General features: G+C 44.8%; 1 protein-coding gene across 1 annotated transcript in view; it reads left to right on the top strand.

Moving 5' to 3' along the window:
• Nucleotides 1–15,844, top strand: part of Megf11 (multiple EGF like domains 11) — a 206,974-nt gene extending 191,130 nt beyond the window's left edge. The window contains exons 14-22 of the mRNA XM_052188048.1: nucleotides 757–885; nucleotides 1,320–1,448; nucleotides 1,879–2,007; nucleotides 3,198–3,434; nucleotides 4,780–4,898; nucleotides 6,747–6,813; nucleotides 7,250–7,351; nucleotides 9,523–9,579; nucleotides 15,371–15,844. Coding sequence (XP_052044008.1) covers nucleotides 757–885; nucleotides 1,320–1,448; nucleotides 1,879–2,007; nucleotides 3,198–3,434; nucleotides 4,780–4,898; nucleotides 6,747–6,813; nucleotides 7,250–7,351; nucleotides 9,523–9,579; nucleotides 15,371–15,594 — 1,193 coding nt within the window. The 3' untranslated portion in view covers nucleotides 15,595–15,844. The remainder of the gene's footprint in view (nucleotides 1–756; nucleotides 886–1,319; nucleotides 1,449–1,878; nucleotides 2,008–3,197; nucleotides 3,435–4,779; nucleotides 4,899–6,746; nucleotides 6,814–7,249; nucleotides 7,352–9,522; nucleotides 9,580–15,370) is intronic.
• The last annotated feature ends 6,386 nt before the right edge of the window (nucleotides 15,845–22,230 follow it).

Genomic DNA, 22,230 nt, shown 5'->3' with positions numbered 1-22,230 from the left:
GACCCTCAAAGTCCCAATTAGCACTATGTCAATTTTGAGTTACTGGAACTGACCGTGGATACTGTTACTGCAGATATTAAAGGCATCAGTACTGTCGGTGCCATTAATGCTGTGAATCCTGAGAATTCATACTCCACTAGCATCTGCCTGTAGATGATGCCGTCAGAAGACAGATGGGGAGGAGGGACCAAGACTGGTATGCTCGAGTTTGTGAGTGGAAAGGCTAGGACAGCCACCTTGTAAGAACAGGAACACCTGTGGGATGGCCCTCTGTGAATGATGTCCTGAACATGGAGCTACAGTCTGATACCAAGGCACAACCGAGCCTTAGCCTCTGAAGCTCCCTTGTCTGATGGGTGAGACATAGTCAGTACCTGTAAGGAGGTCCCAGGTAAAAGGCTGGACCTGGAGGAATTCCAATTTGTTGGAAGCCACAGGCTCCAATCTCAAACAGCATAAGAACTCAAAGAGAAGAAGGTCCCTGCCACTTAAGGAGAGGTCAGTGTTCTCAGTGTTACCCCACCTTTGTCCCTATGAGTCCCTCTAAGAATGGAGGAGCAGGAGCTCTTTGAGTAGGGCTGCCTAAAGTCACCCAAGATTAGAATAGGCAGAGAATCTGGTCCTCATAGCAATCCCAGGGGATGAGGCCAAGAGATGCCCAGGTGTTCTAGCTCTGATGTGTACCCACCTCCCCTTCCTTTCTTCCTGCTCCTTTGCCCCGCCCTCCCCCTCTGCATTCCCACCCACCCCCCACAGCCTGCCCATCTGGGTTCTGGGGCTCTGCCTGCTTCCACACATGCAGCTGCCACAACGGGGCGAGCTGCAGCGCGGAGGATGGGGCCTGCCACTGCACCCCTGGCTGGACTGGACTCTTCTGCACGCAGCGTAAGCCCTGCCTCCCTGCCACTCCCAGTCATATGCTGCAGCCTACTGGCCACTTTGTGAATAGCCCTGATTTGCAGAGAGTGAGGGAAGAGGCTGGCCACACCTCAGGATCATCCAAAGTCCTGAAAGGTCAAGGCTATAGGGTGTCCCAGCAATCAACAAGATCAGACCCTTGGACCATGGGGAAGAAATCCCAGGGCTGCACAGCAAAGAGACCGGATCTTGTCCTCTGCCGCCGAGGCCCTAGTTGCATGGATAACCTTGTCCCTACCCTTCTCCCCTTTAGCCCAAGTTTCAGTGGGTACAGATGTCTCTGTGGGCCTCACTAGCCTTTATCCCATGCTGCACAGGAAGCAGCAGACCAGCCTGGTCCCAGCAACATTTCTTCAGTTTCCCTGAGCCCACACCAACTGTGACCCATGGCCTTGTTGCAGGTTGCCCTGCAGCATTTTTTGGGAAGGATTGTGGGCACATATGCCAGTGTCAGAATGGAGCCAGCTGTGACCACATCACTGGGAAATGCACCTGTCGAACAGGCTTCTCCGGGCGCCACTGTGAACAGAGTAAGCTTCAGTAACCTGGGAAAGTTGCTTATTTCAACCCCATCCTCCCCATACCCAACCCTCATCCAAGGCACTGGGCTCCTGTACTTCAGACTCTGAGGACAACTACTTCTGGGGAAGACTGAAGGTTAACCCTGTACACTCATGCTGTGAGGATCTCTCTCCACTTTAGATAGGGCTGAGGTGTGATGAGCAGAGCCAAGAGAGGCCAGATAAAGATTTTCCAGCTCTTTAAATGAGTTCAGAAGGGAGCGGTGTGTTCTGATGCTACCCATCCCTAGCTATTTATGCATAATGGGCAATCTAGTTCAACAGGCTTCACGGTGGATGGGTGGGACAGAACGGCCTCTTGCCATGATCTTCCCCACCTGAGTGGGAGGGGTAGAATGTGGCTGTCTCACTGTCTACTTGCACTCTGCATGCCATACAGGATGTGCCCCTGGAACCTTTGGCTATGGATGTCAGCAGCTGTGTGAGTGCATGAACAATGCCACTTGTGACCACGTCACTGGTACATGTTACTGCAGCCCAGGATTCAAAGGAATCAGGTGTGACCAAGGTAACATACAGGTGGCAGGGTACCTGGACAGGGTGGAAAGGGCCCGATTATTGGTGGCTTCAGAGAGTTCTAATCAGACCAGTTGGGTTGTATGACATTAGCTTTTATTGATAGTTGGGGTCCTCTCTCCATAGCTTCTCTGTGCATACCCTCTGGGAGTTCCCCCATGAGCTAGGCAAGAATGAACCACAAGCTAGGGCTGTTTGACATGGGCCACTCCCTGCTAGGTGTCTCTGGGCAGGTCATTTCTTTTGCTGGGTCTTTTACTCCACATTCAATTGAGTAGAAGTTAACCTTTATCCAAAGGACTCAACTTGACTCTAGCTCTATGCCTAGGTGACATTGCATGGTACAGCTGAGCGGGATTAAATCCAGTCAATTCAAGAAAGGTCTCAGCACAGTGCCTGGCCCATGTGAGCACCCTGAAATGATGGCTTTGTGCATGGGAAATCCCTTTGTTTTGCAGATGTGGGAGGCTATTGTTGGTTCTAGAAGATGGGAACAGAAGACAGGCTCTCATTACCTACATCAGACACACTTTGCAATGTGAAGCTATGAAGCTGAGGCAAATGCAACATTTGCTGTCATAGAAGTGACAACCCATTTTCTTCAGCCAGCAGCTGAAGAATCAAAGGGAGGTCTAGATGCTACACAGCTAGAGATCAGACCCTCGCTAGGGCAGTCACAGAGGGACTTAGCCACACATGTATAATCAAGAGGAGTCTTAGGGCAGTAATAGGCAGTGACAGACAGTCTATCATTTGGTGTTCAGCTGGAGTTTCTGTCCCTTATGAACCTTCTAAGTCACATGGCTGGTAGAGCAGGAAGAGTAGCTGAAGCCAGTTTTTCCTGACTGAATTACTGGTTGGGTGAACTAGGACAAGTTCCCTAACCTTGGTGACTCAGTTTACTTTTTTCCAACCACGTAGAAAGGGTAAATAATTGGTTCCCTTTTTGTAGGCCTGCCAGTAATAAAGCAAGTCACTTTAACTCATGTATGGACCTGAGTGAATATTCAGCATTTATTTTGCTTCACTTCTAAATCACATTTTCTTCTTGTAACCCTTTCTGGCATTAGAAGAAACAGAGGCACTATGAGGGTTGGGATTAGGCAGGGGTAAAGGAGCAAAGGCAGGATGAAAACATTGGGATCAGGCCCACCTCTGGCTCAGGCCTCCCTCTGCCCACAGCTGCCCTCATGATGGATGAGCTGAATCCCTACACCAAGATCAGTCCAGCTCTGGGAGCAGAGCGGCACTCAGTGGGTGCTGTCACAGGCATCATCCTCCTGTTGTTCCTGGTTGTGGTATTGCTGGGCCTGTTTGCCTGGCGACGGAGGCGGCAGAAAGAGAAAGGACGTGACCTGGCTCCCCGTGTCTCCTACACCCCAGCCATGAGGATGACCAGCACAGACTACTCTCTCTCAGGTCAGGCTACGCCCCAGCATCTCTTCTTCACCCATACAATCTGGCAGGAAGCATGTGGTCTTCACAGGAAGATCCACATTCTGGCTCAACATTGGTGGTTATATCTGCAGATGGGTGGCTGGGCCTGGGGGATGGTTACCCCATAGAGACAATGGGGGTGGGAGAAATCTGTGGCATTCCAAGAGGTGTTGCTTCCTGGAGCCCAAGTTCCTAGCAGCTAGGTCTGGGGGGCCACTCTCTACTTCCCATCCTCCTCACATGGCTGTGCCTACAGGAACATGCATAGTAAGTAGTAACTTTGCTAAGCAACTCAGAGAATGGTTCCCCAATATGAAGCCAGGGCACTTGGAAAGCTGTACCCTGTCCACTTTTGCTTTTCCTTGGAGGACCTCAGGCCATCCCCAGGAGTGCCCAAGAAGCATAGTGACAAAGATGGTGCCATACATAGGAGAGGTCTACAAGTTTGGGAAGTTTCCCTCTGGCAGATGTGCCAGAGCCCCGTGTACCAAGTATGGTAGACATGCCAATAAGCATCCTGTGGTAGTCTGAGTGAGGTATGTAAGGAACTGCACCAGATCCTTCACTTTCCCCTGGACTTGTGCCTTGAAGAGAAAGCTCTGTGTGTCATATTTAGCAGAAGCTCCCAGACTGCCCTGGTTTTGGTTAGGTCTGCCCTGTTGAGAGTGGTACCTTTCCAATGGCTCATAGCTTGCTTAATTTCAGAGTATGCAGACCACATGTGCTGTTCCTGCCTTCTGTGGGATAGTTCTGTGCCAGGAACAGGAGAGAAAGAGCTGGCCCTAGTATAGATGATGCATTCAGAGATCTCCTAGTTACTCTGGGGCCAGCCATAGCAACATCCTCTGATGAAGGCCAAGGCTCGTAGAACTTTGGAAGTTCATGACAATGAGCAGGGAAGGCTGGATTTTTCCCAGTCTTGTAGAATCCTCAGAAGAGCTGGGGTCAACAAGAATGGAGTTTTCTACTTATTACTAGGGTCTGAACATAAGGAAAACCAAGAGAAAGTCAAACCACCCAAAATAGCAACTTGAAGACATAAAGCCATTAGAGCCAGCATTCAGCAGCTTCCAGGTGACCATGACACCCTATATTAGCAAGACTTGTCTGTGAGCTGTTAAGAGGGTGAGCATTTGTGAGAACAAATGCTGGTGGGCTCTCTCCTGCTTGCTGTAGGACTAGTGGAGGCCACACAATTTGAAGGATGTGGGAGATTAGCTGCCTCTTTGCTGGGGATACTCAAAATTGCACAACCCTAGCATCAGTTTGGCAGTATCTCAACCAAGGCAGGTGTGTGATGGACTATGGCTCCTTGTTCTCTTCCCAGATTTGTCTCAAAGTAGCAGCCACGCCCAGTGCTTTTCCAATGCCAGCTACCACACACTGGCGTGTGGGGGGCCTGCCACCAGCCAGGCCAGCACTCTGGACAGGAACAGCCCCACCAAGGTACTGGCCCCTGGCTCCCCAGTCCTCACCCACTATCCTCTCCATTTAGCACTCCCCTCTCCCCAGGAAGGAACTGCACCTCCACATAAAGGCTGTGTGGAAATTCTACATTAAGAGCAGTCCTAAGACTCACGGGACATGAGAACCCTCTGAATCATGTAATAGAGGCAAGCTCTATCACACAAAACCACACCATATTGCCCACTCATTGGAACATATCTGTACCTCAGGTGTAGTTAACTAGTACCTACCAGAACATAGTAATATCACATGTAGCTATCCTATCCCACACCTGTGTATACCATATGCCAATATATATACTCACCAAGGATTACTGCAATGTATTAAAGCCATAGACTGTAACTCATTATTCATCACTTGATACCTCTTAAACGTGGGTATAAATTTCATCAAATACACACATTTGCTGTGAAGTCAAACACTGTAGTGTTCTTGTTGAAAAGGGGAGTGGAGGTGGACCGGTATCCTCCCCAACAGCTCCAAGCACAGCACTGGGTTATAAAATAAGTAGATATCCTTAGTCACAAATATTTCAAACCTTAGAAAGAGATGTATTAACACATATGTGTGCAGATAGCATGTGGTACATCCCTTAATGGACCAGTAAGAGGTAGAGTTGAGAGACAGGCATCAACAGCCCACCAAAGCTAAGGTTTGTGAGGGGTTCTTGCTATACACACTTCCTAACACCTAACCTAAGCATGTGCCACACATGTACTCAGAATGGCAGGAATATTTAGCTAGTGACAATCCCAGGATAGCTGGCTTCCTATACCAGCTCTCCTGGCCCAGGAGCATAGCTTTCATAATTTAGGCCTCTTCCTTGCAGCTGAGAATCCTCCCCATTTGTTCCCTGAAGATTTACCACCAGCCCACAAATCTGGGGCTGCTTTTCTATGAAACAGGCAGGTTGCATGCAGGGTACCTAGAGGCCCAATAGCTTTGGCCACTCTGCCTGCCATCTTCTATTCAAGACTCTTGTTTCCAGGCTCAGTATGGCTTTAAGTTTGAGGAGCTGAGAGTAGATAATTTAATTGCCCAAGAGGCAGACCTTGATCAACTACAGTCATATTATCAAAGCTGCAACAGGCTAGAGGCACCAGCCAGAGATGAGTCAAAGGTTCCAAGCCATGCCATTATTTGTCTTAAGAGTCAGCCATTCTTTCAGTAGAGGATGGCTGAGTAGTTTGCAAAGTAGGTCAATTGGTGATCCCCTGGTTGGGGGCTGAGACTGGCCCTATGTAGACAAGAACTCCTCCTGGCAGATCATTTGCACAAAAGGTAGGCATGATGCCCTTGAGGGGACAAGGCAGCTAGGATCTGAATTCAAGAGCCAGCTTTGCCTCTGGCTCCTGTGGGTTTATGAGTATGGTTCCATGTCTGAAATAACATCTTTGCCTCACATAAAGGGCAGCTAAGAGAGAATGCAGGGAGGGTATTGCATCATTAGTCACATGAAAGAAACTCTCATATATGACCCAGGGGGCAAGCCCTCCAGGCAACTATATCTCTGTGCTGGAGATGCCATGTTACACACGGGGAACTGACAGAGCCTCCTTTCCTGCAGGATAGCCCCAAATGCCTCTGGATGTTACATGAAGATGTTACATGTATGCCGCAGGCACCTGAGAAGTTGGTCTGGGCACATTCTGTTCTCACTGGCCTCAACTACAGCGTGATAGCTTGTCATATAATTTAGCATCTGGTCATCCAGGGCCTAGGAGCTCAGGAGCATCTCAGGGATGGGTTCACTAAGCTGGGCCAAGCACCAACTTGGGGAAGGGCAGCAGAGACATGAGGTATTAACTGGGTCTCCTCTCCAAACAGCTCAGTAACAAGTCCCTTGACAGAGACACAGCAGGCTGGACCCCCTACAGCTATGTGAACGTGTTAGGTCAGTAGTGGTTTGAGTCATCTTCCCCACCAGTCCCACCCTGATGTCTTTACTGAAGGGAGCTGCCCCATCTCAAATCGAGTTGAGTCCTGAGCATGGCTTCCCCTGTGGTTAAATGTACAGGGAGAACATGGTTATGGCCCAGTTTAGGGATGGGATATAGAGATTCACAGGTGGAAGCAGAAAGTTTATTTGCCACCATGAAAAGGGATCCTCTACCTGGCAATTTTCAAGGGCTTTTTCCTTCTGCCCTAGTAGAGGGTGGAATGGAATGGGAAGGGAGGAGAAAAAGACAGATGCCCCAGCCCCTCTGGATGTTACATGAAGACCCTGATTCCTTTTGGCCTGCCCCTCGCCCTGTCCTTTGCTTCCCATCCCCTTCTCCTGCCATCCAGGCCTTGGGAATAATGGCTCCTCCCTGTCATTCCTTCACTAGACTCCCATTTCCAGATCAGTGCCCTGGAGGCCAGGTACCCGCCCGAGGACTTCTACATTGAACTTAGACACCTCAGCCGCCATGCTGAGCCACACTCACCAGGTCAGACCCCCAGCCCTTCCTTCCACCCTGAGAGCAGACTGCTCCACACCCCATCTCTGTTCCTATGGAGCCTTCCCATAACTAGTCTACAGCCCCTAGGCCCTACCCAAAGGTGGCAGTCTATCCCAGCCTTTCCCACTACCCTTTTTACCCCACCATGCTAGCTAAGGTAGACAAATTGGATTTACTTGTGCAGGGGACACAGCCAGCTATATTCCCACCATCCTGCAATACGCAGCCCAATTATGGTGTTGATAACAGAATGTTGGTTCTCTGGACAAAAAAGCTCAATAATTTCCAGAAAGGTTCAAGACCTAACAGTGGCCCAAACTGTACCTTCTTAGAAAATGTGGTAGGATTGTTAAGCAGAGACCGGGAAAAGATAGGTAACGTCTTTCCCAGAACCCTGAGAGAGGTGTCAAAAGACACTTGACAACTAAGTCCCGAAAGGGGAAATGTGCATCAGTAACAGAAATGAGTGTCAAAGAAATATAATGGATGGACAGAGAATGTGGTCTCTCTACAAAGCAGCTTCTCTAGGGCAGGCACTATGGGGAAAGGCCTCCGTGTTTTTGACTAGACAGCTAGACAGCTCCTCTGGGTTTGAGTTTAGGCTCTAGCTGACTTGTGCTCCAGCAAAACTGAGTCAGCCTCCACAGGTCTCTGGTTCAGGAAGCATGAAGGTTCAGCACTGTCTTGTTGAGTAGGCATGGCTGCAAGGACCCTGATGGTGTGTGCTCCTCAACTATAGCTAAGCATTCGACACCCCTTGGACTTTAATCCCTACCTTTGTTCCACCTTGAGGTCCCCCTGTCCCACAGACCTTCAACCACTGTAGCCAGTGTGTCACACTGTCATTTGTTAGCCCTCAGCCAGCTAGGCTGTGGCCACTAGGAGAGAATACCTCTGTTTCTTGTTTTATAAAGAAGGGGTGGTGGTGGCCAACATTATACGTACCAAACTTTCTTCAGTGACTTATTACTGAGTGATAAATCCAGGTCAACATGTCTTGTTGCATGTTTTTGAAGGGTATGGGTTCCTACAGGCCTTTTAAAATGGCTCAGTTCTGTTTTATCTCTCAGGAAGGCATGTAAGCCAAGAGAGATATGAACTCCTGCAAATTCAACATGGGAAGTCTGTCTATATGGAGGAAGAACCCAAGTATCAGTGGGTTTCTCTTCAGTGTAAGAAATGTGGGCAAGTTAGGTGGAGTCAATATTGGGACTGTTTTCAGTTAAAGACCTGGGTGTGTCTTGTTAAGAACCCATACTGCTCTTGGTTCCTAGCAGCCAAATCAGACAGGTCACAATCACCTGAAACTCCAGAGGATCCAACACTGCTGGCATCCCTGGGAACCTGTACTTATGTGTACATAACAACATATATATCTTTAGGGGAAAAACCCAACAGAGTGAAGGGGTTAACTTGGAGTTAAACATTTGTCCCAACATGGAAAGGCCAGACTCACCCCTACCCCTAGGAGCACTTGTGACAATCAACTAAAGTTTATGTCCTGCTTCTGGCTAGGGCTGAGGACCATGCATTCTGGGAACCCAGAAAAAAGTTAACTAACAGCAAAATGAAGAAATAATTCCATAGGGCTGAAAAGCACTTGCAGCATTTTCAGAACAAAGCTCTCCTTCTCCACCCCCTGCAAAATGAGTAACTAAGCAAACTGGCTGTGGCCAGGAAGGACTGTTCTTCCTGGAAAGATTCTCATCAAGTACCCCACCTACTTGTTCTCTCTGGCACCCCCAGATCCAGGAAAGGCAGGATCAGAGCTAACAGGTGAGAAACCTTGTCTCCAAAGCCAAGAGAAAGAATCAGAACTCTCTGCTCTTTTCCTCTAGCTAAGCACTGGTCTGGCTTCATTTCTTAACCCTGGGCCTCCAGAGCCTAGCATTTCACCTACAAAGATCAAAGATGGCATCCTGCAAGGAGCAGGTTAAGAGGAAAGCCAAAGAAAAGAGGTCACTGGAGCCCACCTTAATGTAATGATCCTTTTAAGAATCCCTCTGTGTCCAGAATTATTTAGAATAGATTGAATCTAGAATACTCTGCTAGGAGCAAACAACTATTTTCTTGGTAAAAGAGGAAAACTGCACAGGGAGGAGGAGACACTGACTCTAGGGAACCTCACCCTGTATTTCTTTCCTTCTGTGTTTATGCAGGCAGTTGCGGAATGGACAGACGTCAGAACACATACATTATGGACAAAGGCTTCAAAGGTAGAGTATCTAATCCTGATGTCCTGTTACACAGGGCTTAGCAAGGAATTACAGACCTGAGATGGCAAGGAATTCTGCCTGAGAGAAACTGCAAACCCCAAGCCTCTTAACAAAACAAAAGCTAAAAAGATCACAGGATCCAGAACCACTAGGTGGCTCTGCCTAGGAGGAACAATACTGCTAATAATGAATTCATCTTTCCACTGCAGTTGCACCTGCTTAGCAAACGCTTGTGGGTTTGTTATAGATGCCAACCAAATGTCTTCAGAAATGTAGATCGTCATTATCCAACCAATTAGTATGAGTTAAATTGATTATAAATCTGAAATAAAGTCAATCTACCTGCCCCAGAGGCCTTCTGTCATTGTACTGGCAAGGAACACCACCCTGCACCTGCTGCCTTTCTGGGGCACAAGGAATGCAATGGTACCCAGTGTTAATATTATATGGCCCTCACCCTCGAGAGATCTCTGCGCCCAAGAGCAGGGAAGCCAAGACAGATATCTACGCCAGAGGAACTACATACAAGGAGGACCATCCCTCTAGGAAGTCTACAGGTGAAGCCAAAAAACAAAGATCAAGTCCAGTCCCTGGATTAGGTCCTAAGTTTAAATGTTGGGACATGTGAGCTAGGCAAGGAGCTTTGGAACTCTGTCACTTATTAACCCCGTGTTTCCTAAGGTTGTTTCTTCATCTGCAAGGTTGGGATAATTATGCCTGTTGACTCATGCCTGTCTTATTATCTAACAAGGTTATCTTGGGTATCCAATAAAGTCTGATGGGAAGTGCTTTTGTATATTATAAAAGTGGTACCAATGTGATGTCTCTGGGAAATGTCTCAAAGTCTCAGTCGAATTGAAAGAGCAGTAAAAAACAGTCAGCAAAGATCCTAACTGATATTCTAAATCTAGCTCTACACCAGAATCACCTGGCAAGTGTGTTCAAACTACAGGTCTTTACACCCACAGCAGATTCTGCTGCAGTAGATGGAGGGGCCCTGTACTCTGCAATTGCAAGGAGTACCTCAGGATATCTTTATGCATTTAATTACCCAACTACCATTTGTCTAAACTCGCCCAGGTTTCTGTTCTGATCTTTCAGACCTAGCATGGCCATCTCCTAACCAAGGAGAGCAACTTGTATACAACTCTTGGGGAAATGGCTGTCAGAAGTGGGATGAGCAAGATCCAGGTGGTATTGTGTTCTACAAGCAAGAGAACATCAAGGCTCAGTGACCATCGCCTCGGTTTAGGATATGCAAACCCCAGGAGACCTGTCTGAGGAGGGAGGCCATTCCCAAACTCCAAGCCAGTCCACAGGCAGTAATCCCCTGGGAGCTTTATTAGGGCAAGTTTCTGAGGGTACTGCCTTAAACCATCTAAATGGAGGCAAACACCATTTCAGTATGTAAGGTTGCTAATAGAAGAGCAATTATACCACTTAGTCACTGTGACCCAAAGCCTCAGTTTCTTTCTCAGAGTGGAATGGGGACTAGACAGCTCTTCCAGGGCCTTTGAAGCTTTGTGAAGAAGTATGACTCAATGGAGAATAGCTCAGACAGGCCCCAAGAGTAGCATATAAGAACCCCTCCTTGTCATCCTGTGAGGTTAGCATTCAAGCACACCTCCCCATACACCTTGTCATCCTGTGCATGGTGTTTCGGGTAACTACTTTTAAACTCTAAACCATAAATGTAAAACAAAGCCAATGAAAGCTGGTCTCTGCCTTCATCATTGCATTCCCATCTTATGGGATCATCTGAGTGCATGGGAGGCTCTAACAGGCAAGCAGCCAGATTTGTCACTGCCTCTAATCAGCTTTTAAATTAGAGAGAACTGTGTAGGCAAATGTATCATCAAGTGTTGGGAGCCAACATGACACAATAAGAGTTCAAAGAGAGGCGAGTGAAATACTAGTGTAGAAATTTACAGAAAAGCTTATAAAACACATGGAATAATCCTACCTGGTGGCTAAATCCCCAAACATCTGGATCAGGTATTTCATGTCATCAATTTAAACTATTTCCTAAAGCAACAAGGGCAAGGCCAAACTCAGCAGGACTAATTAAAGAGTCTGGATATTTTCCAAACTGTGGGGGGTGGAGGGGTGCACAGTGAATGAGAAGACTGGGTTCTAATTCATCCTAATTCAACTGTATGGTGCTCACTAGACACAGCAGTATCTGTGGGTCTTGGCTTCTTCTCTTTAAAAAGCACAGTTGTAACAGCATTACCTTTAAGGCCCCTTACAACTCTGACGTTTTAAAAGCCCTAATTCAGGTAGCATCCACTTTTTTCTCTGTAACTGGGAACTCTGTCACCCTGGGAGGTTGAAGGAGACTGCTGACACAGCTAAGCACCTATCCTCCCTTTCCCCTTCAGCAATATGACTGTACAATAAACTGTCTAGTGTTCAATTCCTTGTCTGTCATGCTTTCAAAGTGTGACAGAAAAAAAAAATCCAGTTCTCTTCTCCACCTTCTGTCTGGGGATTCTTGAGCTGAACTGTCATCCCCAGCCAACTCCCTTGCCAACTCAGCTCCATGCCTCTCCAAGTAATTTTGGGTTCTCAGACATTTAGAAGCCACTAACAACCTGAAAACTCCTTTTGTGGCTGGCCAGTATTCTCTGGACTTCAGATCCGCTGTCCCATCCCTCCCCATATCCTCTCTCACTGAAGTGAAGAATGAGAACTTAACCCCAAGAACAGAAGCAGCAGGCCTCCTAATTGATAGCAGTAGCTCAGAGGTGAGCAACAGATCCTTAATGTCTGGGTTTCCACATACATTTGAATAAATTAGGGTTTAAACTGATAGCAAGCTTCAATAGGTTCAGATCATTCATAGAGCAACTTTGAGAAGTCATTTCCTCTCTAGTCTTGTGCTTCCTCAAACATTAAAGATGTTCATTTCAAAACCTATTCTGACTATGATAATATGCATGACTACATATGCTCCAGAGGAGGAAACAAGGAGAATAAATGCAGGGGCACTTGGAGGACTGCAGGCTTCCCCTTTCTTTGCACAGTGCCCTGACAGGAAGGCACTGGAGTGGGCGTGTCTGTGAGAGAACGAGGAAGTACTCTAGCCCATCTGGTTATTCTTCCCCACACCCAGCTCTCAGCAGACAGGTGGATGACTCAACAAGAGAAAAGCTTGGCTTCCTGAAGCTGAGTTTCCCAGCTTGCCTTACCTATCTCCTCCAGTTCTCAGGAAAGATAGGGATAATCCAGTACCCTTCGCAACCACCACTCTCCATGGATTTTCCCAACCTCTCTTGGCCTGCAAACCTTGAGAAGACCCTTGGCCACGAGCCTAGTGCCCTACCCCAGCTCCAACTTAGCTCAGGAAAAGGAATACACTGAAATGGATAAAGGCTAACATTCAAAAGTTATTCAAATATTGAGAGAATTCCACTGTTTCACTTTCCAGTGAAAATACAGCTGAGTGAGGTTCTAAGGCTTTCCCACTACTCTCAGTCATTAAGCCTGAAGCTTAGCCTTTCCTCTCAGCAGGCCTAGGTATTGCTAAGAAGGATAAACTGAAGCAGGCGGGAAAAGTTTATGCTTGGATAACTAGATCTTGTAAAGGGGAAAAATCTTGATTGTCAGATAAGACAGTGGTCGAGTCCTAAACACTAAGCATTAGGCTAACAAACTGAACTTTGGTTTCCTCATTTCTAAACCGTAATAGCAGTCATGTCCTACCCAGGAACTCCACCCACCCCCACCCATAACTAAGTTTCTTTCTGTTTGGTCTGAGACAAGGTCTCACTCTAAATAAAGCCCTGGCTAGCCTGGCTGTGATCCCAGCTGGCCTTTAACTAAGATATTTGGTAGCTTTTGCCTCCCAAATCACACCCAGCACCTAAGTTTCAAATAACCCAACTGGAGTGAAGGTCACTCATTCCAGTGCTACACAAAATAAGCTATCCCTCAACTCCACAAAGTACGTAACCAAGGCCTGAGCCTCTCTCACTGCCTAATGAGTTTAGATCAACCATATTGGGACTGACTGGGAGGTTCTCAAGCTTGTATCACTCCTCTGTACTAAGAAATGAGAAGCAAACTAAGATAGATGGCTTGAGGCCAGTCACAATGCAGGACCCAGGCCACCGTTTTTATGTGGGCAGGCTTCCACCAGCAGAAGTAGAACATACTCACCTACCTTTCAGTCCTAGCTAGAACTGGTTGAGACTGCATGTTATCTAGAAAGAACGATTTTTCAGATGCTACAAAGACCAGCCTTATACCAACCAGACCAAAGCCAACCTCTCTTCCAACTTGTTAGCTCAACTGGGATGACAAGGGCTTCTCTACTGAGAGGCAGTGGGACCCTGAGGAGTTTACTTCCCCCACTCTAAGTTTCAATTTCTTCATAAGCATTGAGGCAGGAGGAAGGGGAAAAGTTACTTCAAAGTTACTGCTCTGTGTCACAGCCTTCTGAGCCTGAAGGAAACAATTGAATGCACTTCTACACAAAACCAAGGAACTGATGCCTGCTCAAACAAGAGCTACCTACTTTCAGAATAACTGCTTCTCACTGGACCTGTTGTAGAACAGATGCTCGGGGTGGCACACATCATAGTTACTTCAGCCAATTGTACAGCCAGATCCCCTTGAGTCACATGACTTTCACTCTTTAACATTTTCAGTAAATTTACAAGCTGGGTCAGGGAGCTTAGTAACAGCTTGAAGTGTAAACTGTGGTGGTTGTCTAGAAGATTCCCTAAGAATTTCACCAACTGACTTTCACAGACAGTTAGAGGTGAGAGGCCTCTTACGTCACACCTGACTGCCACGTTCCAACCTCTCAGGTTATTTCCAGACACCTTGCCTGTTAGTGCCTCACAGCCAAGCATCACAACTGCCAGATTAATGTATTGTGTGTGTGTGTGTGTGTTTTTCAAGCAAGCCCTAGAATGCGTAGACAGCTCATCACCCTCAAAGGGAAGGCAAGTAGCAATTGAAGGAGGGAGCCCTTCTTCTCTGCGACTCCAAATCACTAAGGGACCTTCTTCCTCCAATAGAGCTTCTGTCACTTCATCTCATGTTGACATTACTCTGCACCTTTGAGCAATTGAGCTCTAATGACAGAGAGCATAACTCAAACATTCTCAAGGGCTGCTGGGTGAGAAGAACCTAGAATTCACTTCGAGCTGAGACAAAGCTACCTTTCAAAGGCCAACCTGAGACTGGGGGCCTTGTATTGCTGTTACACTTCAGTTAGCCCACTCTAAGAATGAGCTCCTGGAAGGCAGGGATGCTACTATTTGCTTAAGGCTGCTAAAGAGTTGACATCCACACTAAAAGACATATACACTGCTGCTTCTGAATCAAAGCTTCTAGTCATTAGAACTTGGAAGAATGATATCACAGAAAATATGGGGCAAAAATGTCCCAGAGCACAGATTTATGCCTTGACTCTACAGTGCTATTAACTAGCTTATCACCCTAGACAAGTTACTGAATCTGAGTTTCCACTCCATAAGAGGCCAGAGAACATTTGTATAAACTAAGTGATGCATGTAAAAATACACTGAGAATACCTTGAGCTACTTACTGTCTATTGACAATAACCCACCATTTTCTTGTCCTCCAAAATCATGTTTTTGTGAAAAAAGAATGACTGAAAAAGCATGCCTTAAGATATTTAATAAGATTTAATCTTTTAGTAGGACTGTTTTCCAGCCCCAGAATCCTGAAAGCACACAATGTTGACTGATGTCTGTTTCTGGTATTTAAATGAATCCTATGTCCTTGCTTGTCCTAAGAAATCTCTCTTGCCTTGCAGATTACATGAAAGAGTCTGTGTGCAGTTCTAGCACTTGTTCCTTGAACAGCAGTGAAAACCCTTACGCCACAATTAAGGACCCACCCATCCTCACCTGCAAGCTTCCAGAAAGCAGTTATGTAGAAATGAAGTCACCTGTGCACATGGGGTCTCCGTACACAGATGTGCCATCCTTGTCGACATCTAATAAAAATATATATGAAGTTGGTAGGTGTCTCACATAACTTAGCAAAACCAGGGCAACAGTGCAGCATCAAGTGAAAACAAGCCCTCCTCCACTCACTCACTCTCCATAACACACCCTTCTGTTTGGTTGCATTTGAAGGAACCTGAGGAGAAACTCTGTCCCAGGACTGCCCTTCCCCTCTAATGCAGGAAACCAAAATCCTGTGCCACCCTGCTTACAAATCACAACTGATAAGTAGTAGAAACAGTGAGGGTGGAGAACCAGTGTACAACACTTCAACTACTGTTAATACAAATCCAAGGTGGAAAACGGAAACAATCAGAATGGCTTTACAAGTTTCTAAATCACTTCTTACCCCTCCCCCAGTTTCAGTTACAATCCTAGATGCACCATAAGACCCACACCTCCAGGATGTCTTGAAACTCTTGTTGCTGAGCAGAGACTGGGATTCTGACAGTACACTCTCTTAGGTTTTCCCTCTTGAGCAAGCCTCCATCCCAATCCTGTATTTGTCAGATGTATACACACACCCATAGTTCTTCTCCCCAACAAGTTGAATAGAACTTTCTTCCCTCCCACCATGGCAACAACGCTAATCTATTCTCTGAACTCATTTTTCACTATATTTCTTAGAGCCCACAGTCAGTGTGGTCCAAGAAGGCCGAGGTCATAACTCCAGCTATATCCAGAATCCATACGACCTACCTAGGAACAGCCATATTCCTGGTCACTATGACCTCCTCCCAGTAAGACAGAGCCCTGCCCATGGGCCCTCCCAGGACAAGCAGTAAGAGGGATAAGCTTTTCCCTTAGTGTGCTCTGCTGACTATTTTCTGACTCTGAAAGAAGACAATCCATGACTTGAAATATCAGTACAAATTGCCTTGAGCTGTGTGTTATTAGTTCCTTCACCTGGATTGAAAGAAACACTTCCAAATGGGATTGGGGTAACTGTTCAAGAAAGTCCGATCACTGAGCTGGAGAGATGGCTTAGTGGTTAAGAGCACTGACAGCTCTTCCGAAGGTCCTGAGTTCAAATCCCAGCAACCACATGGTGGCTCACAACCATCCAAAATGAGATCTGACGTCCTCTTCAGGAGTATCTGAAGACAGCTACAGTGTACTCACATATAATAAATAAATATATATATATAAAAAAAAGTCTGATCACAAAGGCAAATCCTATCAACCTTCAGCCCTAAATGTCCTGGGTATGATTTTTAGAACATTAAAGATACTACTATTCATCAATATCAGCTAAAAGATATGTATTTAATATGCTGAAACAAAGCTTAAGAAGCATGTAGCTTAGGTTCTGCAAACCTTCCTAGGAGGACAAGAAAATTGGGGAAGAGAGGGGGCACTTTAAAGTGCCTGAAATGTATATGTGCTGTTGATTGTTGTTATCCTTGACATCTGTTTCAGTATCTAAGGGAATTGGTATGTGGGCATGAACTGTTCTAATATCAATTGCAGTCTGTGTTCATATAGGTATGGCCCATCAAATTATAATAGCCACAATCTGAGTTTAAAGTATAGTCTAATTCTTTAATAAAGACAGGTTCACTTTCTTCTGCCCTATCAGTGATAGTAGGCAAAACAGAAAGGGGGAAAAAGTAATTGTTTCAAAAGAACAGCAGTTTCATTCACTCTAGAATGATTTCTATGCCAGCCTTACCAAATTTTGCCAAGTCAAAGTTCAAGAATAATGAATGCCAGTCCTGGCCTGGCTACATTGCACTGGCTCATCCAACACTTGGGTCATTCTGTGTGCACCAGAGAATAAGATGCTGTTTTATGAAAGTGGTCACAGGGCTGGGATTGTAGCTCAGTGGGAAGCTTGCCTACTGAGCAAGGACCTGGGGTAGATCAGCAGCATCTTACAAAAGGCATAGGCTCATAAGAATGAAGTTTCCCCAACAACATAATTGGATCACTCAAGTTACTTAGTTGGAGTTCCTTGACTTGTTATGAGCAGTTCTTCATAGATGGTGTTTGATGTAGTATGGAACCTAAAGATGTAGAAAAAATTACACAAATGTGGGCACAGCAAGCTTATGTTTGCTTAGCATAAATGTTTTTGATGCAACTAAATAAATGTAAAACAAAACAAAAAGTAAAAGCCCACTGCCTGAGATGGGCAAATATGTATTCCATTAGTTGGTGCTTTTACTCTCCTGTTCATAAGTCCATAACTTCCACTGCACAGGTAATAGCAGGTAAACTGAGGCTTGGACAATTCTGAATGGTCAATCCCCAAGTCCTATAGGATCTCTTCACAAGAATTAAGAACAGAAAGGGCAAGCTGGAAGTTAATGGTCACCTTTGTGCCATCCCATGTTCTTAAGAGGAATAAGAGTCTAGGGTCAGGGCTGGAGAGATGGCTCAGCGGATAAGGGCACTGACTGCTTTTCTGAAGGTCCTGAGTTCAAATCCCAGCAACCACATGGTGGCTCACAACCATCTGTAATGAGATCTTACGCCCTCTTCTGGAGTGTCTGAAGACAGCTACAGTGTACTTACATATAATAAATAAATAAATCTTTAAAAAAGAGTCTAGAGCAAGTAAAAATTACTAAAAAGGGTTTACATAAGAGGGATTAGAAGACTGTAAAAGCTAGATACTGCCACAGGAAGTAGGGATGATAACCTTAGTTTGAGTAATAATCAGCAAAAGAAAGAAAATAAATATGTGAGCAAATCTCTTTGCTCATTTCACTCAAGGCATAAGCCAGTATTAGCGTTAGAGGAACACATACATGAATGCTGCATGTGTGCATGGAAGCAAGTCATCAGCAATAGTGAACTTTCCCAAAAGCCTTATTAAAATAGAAACATTAGGAAATAATGGTAGACCTAAGTTAATATTTCTCATACATATGTATAAAGAAATATAGTTAAGAGACTCACCTCAGTATTTCAGGGCCACAAGTGCTCTATTATCTTTGTGAAGCAAGGATGAAGAAGCATGGCAAAGTCCAACCAGCACGGAGAAATGGTGGCTCAATCCCAGGCTTTGTCTTCTTCCCTTACCCTGCATGTACAGTAACTGCTACCTGGCAAACTTCAGTCATGCAAATTCCAATCTCACTTCTCTCTTGCCAACTACATTCTGCACAAAGTATCCAACAAGAGGTGATGGCTAGAGCACCAAGTCAAGAGAAGTTGGCACCACTCTTGTTGAGTCACTTGCCCTCTTCGGGCTCCTTTATTACCCACACATGAAAGAAGTGAGACACAGAGTGGGAGCAGAGCTCTAACAACTCTCCAAGTGTAGCTCTCTATAACATTCCAAGTAACACAGTTCAGTCAGGCAATACAGAGAAGGGAAAGGGCAAAGATGTGATTAAGTATGGTGACAGCAGCAGCCTTCATATAGCTAAGAGTTAGCACTAGGACATTTCAATCATGCAGAGCAACTGTTAGGAACTTCTAACAATCACAAACAGGTTTGCGGTCAGCCTCAACATGTGTGCTGTGCATTCTAGAGACGATTTGGAAAGATCTGCTCAGTTATTTTTAAAAATGAAAATTTCAATCCAGTAAATTAATATGTATACAAAGCAGACAAAGAAAACACAGTTATTGTACAATAGTGTGAGAGACTATGAAATGGCAATACTTTTTTAAACCACAGATTTGTAATATATTTGTTCACTGTGCAGAGGATGTACCTTATACAAAATAAAATGGATTCTCAAACTAACATTACAAGAATGTCTACTCTTGTGTTGCACATTAATGTTTAAGACAGTACTAAGCCTCATTTGGTATGGTTACTTTAAACAGCTGGAAGAATGAAAATTATCACAATAGATGTTTGAAAAATGAAGCAAAATGTTATTTTTAAAGTAACAAATAGGATCTCCTTAACTCATGTTAAGTATTTTAAAATCCCATTCACACCAGTATTAGGTTTCTGTTTTCCCAATTGCACTCAAGTGCAACTACTACAGCTTATGTTATGTTCCAGTGGCACAAAGGGCAAGTGTAAAAACTACCCAATTTATATAAATCCAGCGAATAGCTTTTAACTAATAGACTTTAGCATATACGCCACTTTAGGGCATTTTAAACCAAATCTTCAGACACAGCAGGGTTTAAAATCTAAGGGGCGGGGACTGGAGTCATGTTGAGTCACAACTGTAATTCCAGCCCTCAGAGGCTGAAGCAAGGGGACTGCCAAGAGGTCCAGGCCAGCCAGGACTACAATGTGAAACCCTGTCTCACAACAAGCAAGCAAACCGTGAAGGCCAGGCATGGTGCTGTCTACTCCTGCAATCCCACTTTTCAGGAGACTAAGGCAGGAGAGTTTCAAGTTGAAGCAGCTTGGGCTACATAGTGAGTTCAAGAGTAGCCTAGGCTAGGAGATTTTATTTCAAAAAACATAAAAGGCAGCAGGACTCTTTTATAAGAAAATACACACAAAGCTTAGTGATGCAGCATTTGTCTAGCATGAAGCCCTGGGTTCAGTTCCCAGCATCACAACATTTAGAAGAAAATACAGATGCCAAAAAATAAGTTTACTGGGCTGGCAAGATGATGACCTGAGTTCAATGCCCAGGACCCATAATGTATAAGGTACAAGTTGTCCTCTGATATATATACACATACCTCTCAAATAAATAAATAAATAAATACATAAATATAAATAAATGAAAATTAACTTCTGAAATGAATTAAGTTTAATTTGCTCTTCAGGCTTTCAAAGGTGTGTATGTGTGTGTGTGTGTGTGTGTGTGTGTGTGTGTGTGTGTGTGTGTGTGTGTGTGTGTGTGTGTGTGTGGTGTGCGTGTGTGTATATATATATATATAATCCTCACACTAAGTTAACTCAAAATATTCCAACTTATCAGTTCACAAGGCTTATGTGATATTTAAAAGTTATTTTAGGCTGGGTATAGGTTAATACTTCCACAATCCTAGGCCTTCAAGGGGCTGAGAATTCGAGGGTTGAGAATTCAAGGGTCTGGAATTCAAAGCGAGTCTAGGCAAGTTAGTGAAAACCTGTGACAAATTAAAATAAATGGCTAGAAATGAACTCCACAGCAGAACACTTACTTAAAATATGTGAGACTGGAAGTTCAGTCACTAATACCACCACCACCACCATGTCCACCATTCAACACACACAAAGTTATTTCAATTTAGTATAATGTTTAACCAAGAATAATATATTTTTGCTACTCAGAAGTAAGTGTCATTCAGGAGGGACAATTAACAGGTAATTCTCTGGTGCTGGAGGTTGACACATTTAGTGAACAAAGGGTAAAGTTATACTCTGAGTCTCTGAATATTACTAGTACCATAGATAATAGTCAAGAACCAATGGCTGCAGGTGGTGCCCTTAGCATTCATACATTCTATCAGTTATTCATTTACTGAGAAGGAAGACACAAGAGTTCATCTGATTAGTGCAACAATGGCAGATGGAAAACCTCTCTAAGGAAGATGGATTAATGGACAGCTACATGGGAGTTCATTATGTTATTTGTACTTTGTAAAGTTTTATGTCTATATTTATAGAATTATGTAACTACAATTCGGTGTTATTTTAGTACAGAATAGTTAATTGTCAGAATATAAACATGAATAAAATCTATTTGCTCCCTGTGGATCTTACAATGTGATTTCAAAAGGGCAGAGATAAGGGAGGCTGGAAGATGCGGATTACTGCAGTTTCTTTCTTGACTTACAGAGCACTGAACAGTTGAAGTTGAAGCTCTGCTCTTGACTTCGGTTGCCAGATTCCCTCCTCATTCTAGCACCAACCACCTAAACAACTGTCTACCTACCACACTGTCTACCCTACAGCCCTGAGTGAGAGGAGTATGGGAGCTAGAGATCTTACACAGTACTGTTATTTATGTGTTCACTTTAATGTTTCAAAAAAGAAATAAAACTAGTTAACTAAGAACTAGGAATAGGAAACCTACTTCCTCCAGAGCTGGTTTCATATAAAAGTCAGCCTATAAAACAGTGTCTGGAGTTAGCGTGATGCGTCAGTACTCAGTGATAAAGGAGCTTTATGCATGGCAGATATCCTGATCCTGGGATCCACGTGATGGAAGGAGAGAACTGACTCCCTCCGGTTGTTCTCTGACCTCCAACCATGTACTGTGCCATACCCCACCCCACCCCCAATAAATAAAAGTAATTTTTTTTTTCAAATGAAAGTGTTGCTTCTTAAATTGTCCTGTGTGAGGCAGGAATAGGCTTAAGTGTAGGTGAGTAAGTTGAGTATGTTCCTGTGTCTGTTTCTGTAACATTTTTGGACCCCCAATGATGAAAGGATTTGGCATAGACTGGTACCGTGGGCAGCAATCCCTTAGCGAGATGAAAAAGAACCGCACCACTTCCCCAGAGATCTATGAGAATGTCTGAGTGCCTAAAACTTGTAATAAGAGAATGGATACTAAAGCGGGATATCTCATCAGTGAGATGAGGTAAGAGGATCTAAGAGTCTATGGTTTGAGGAAAGGTTAGGTTCTGCAAACTCAAAAATACTAAAGAAATGTTGCTGGCTACTAGTACTGGTACTAGTACCTGCTAGTACTGATAAAGAGTAGTTACAGCCAATATATACAGCATTTTATGTTCATATCTGTTAACTACCAATCCTGTGCCTAATAAATGGTAAGAAAATGAATTCAAATAAATTTAACAATTAGAT

The sequence above is a fragment of the Apodemus sylvaticus genome, chromosome 7 (genome assembly GCF_947179515.1).
Source record: "Apodemus sylvaticus chromosome 7, mApoSyl1.1, whole genome shotgun sequence".
NCBI lineage: Eukaryota > Metazoa > Chordata > Mammalia > Rodentia > Muridae > Apodemus > Apodemus sylvaticus.
The sequence above is the reverse complement of the archived record's forward strand: the minus strand, read 5'-3'. Positions and strand labels throughout refer to the sequence as shown.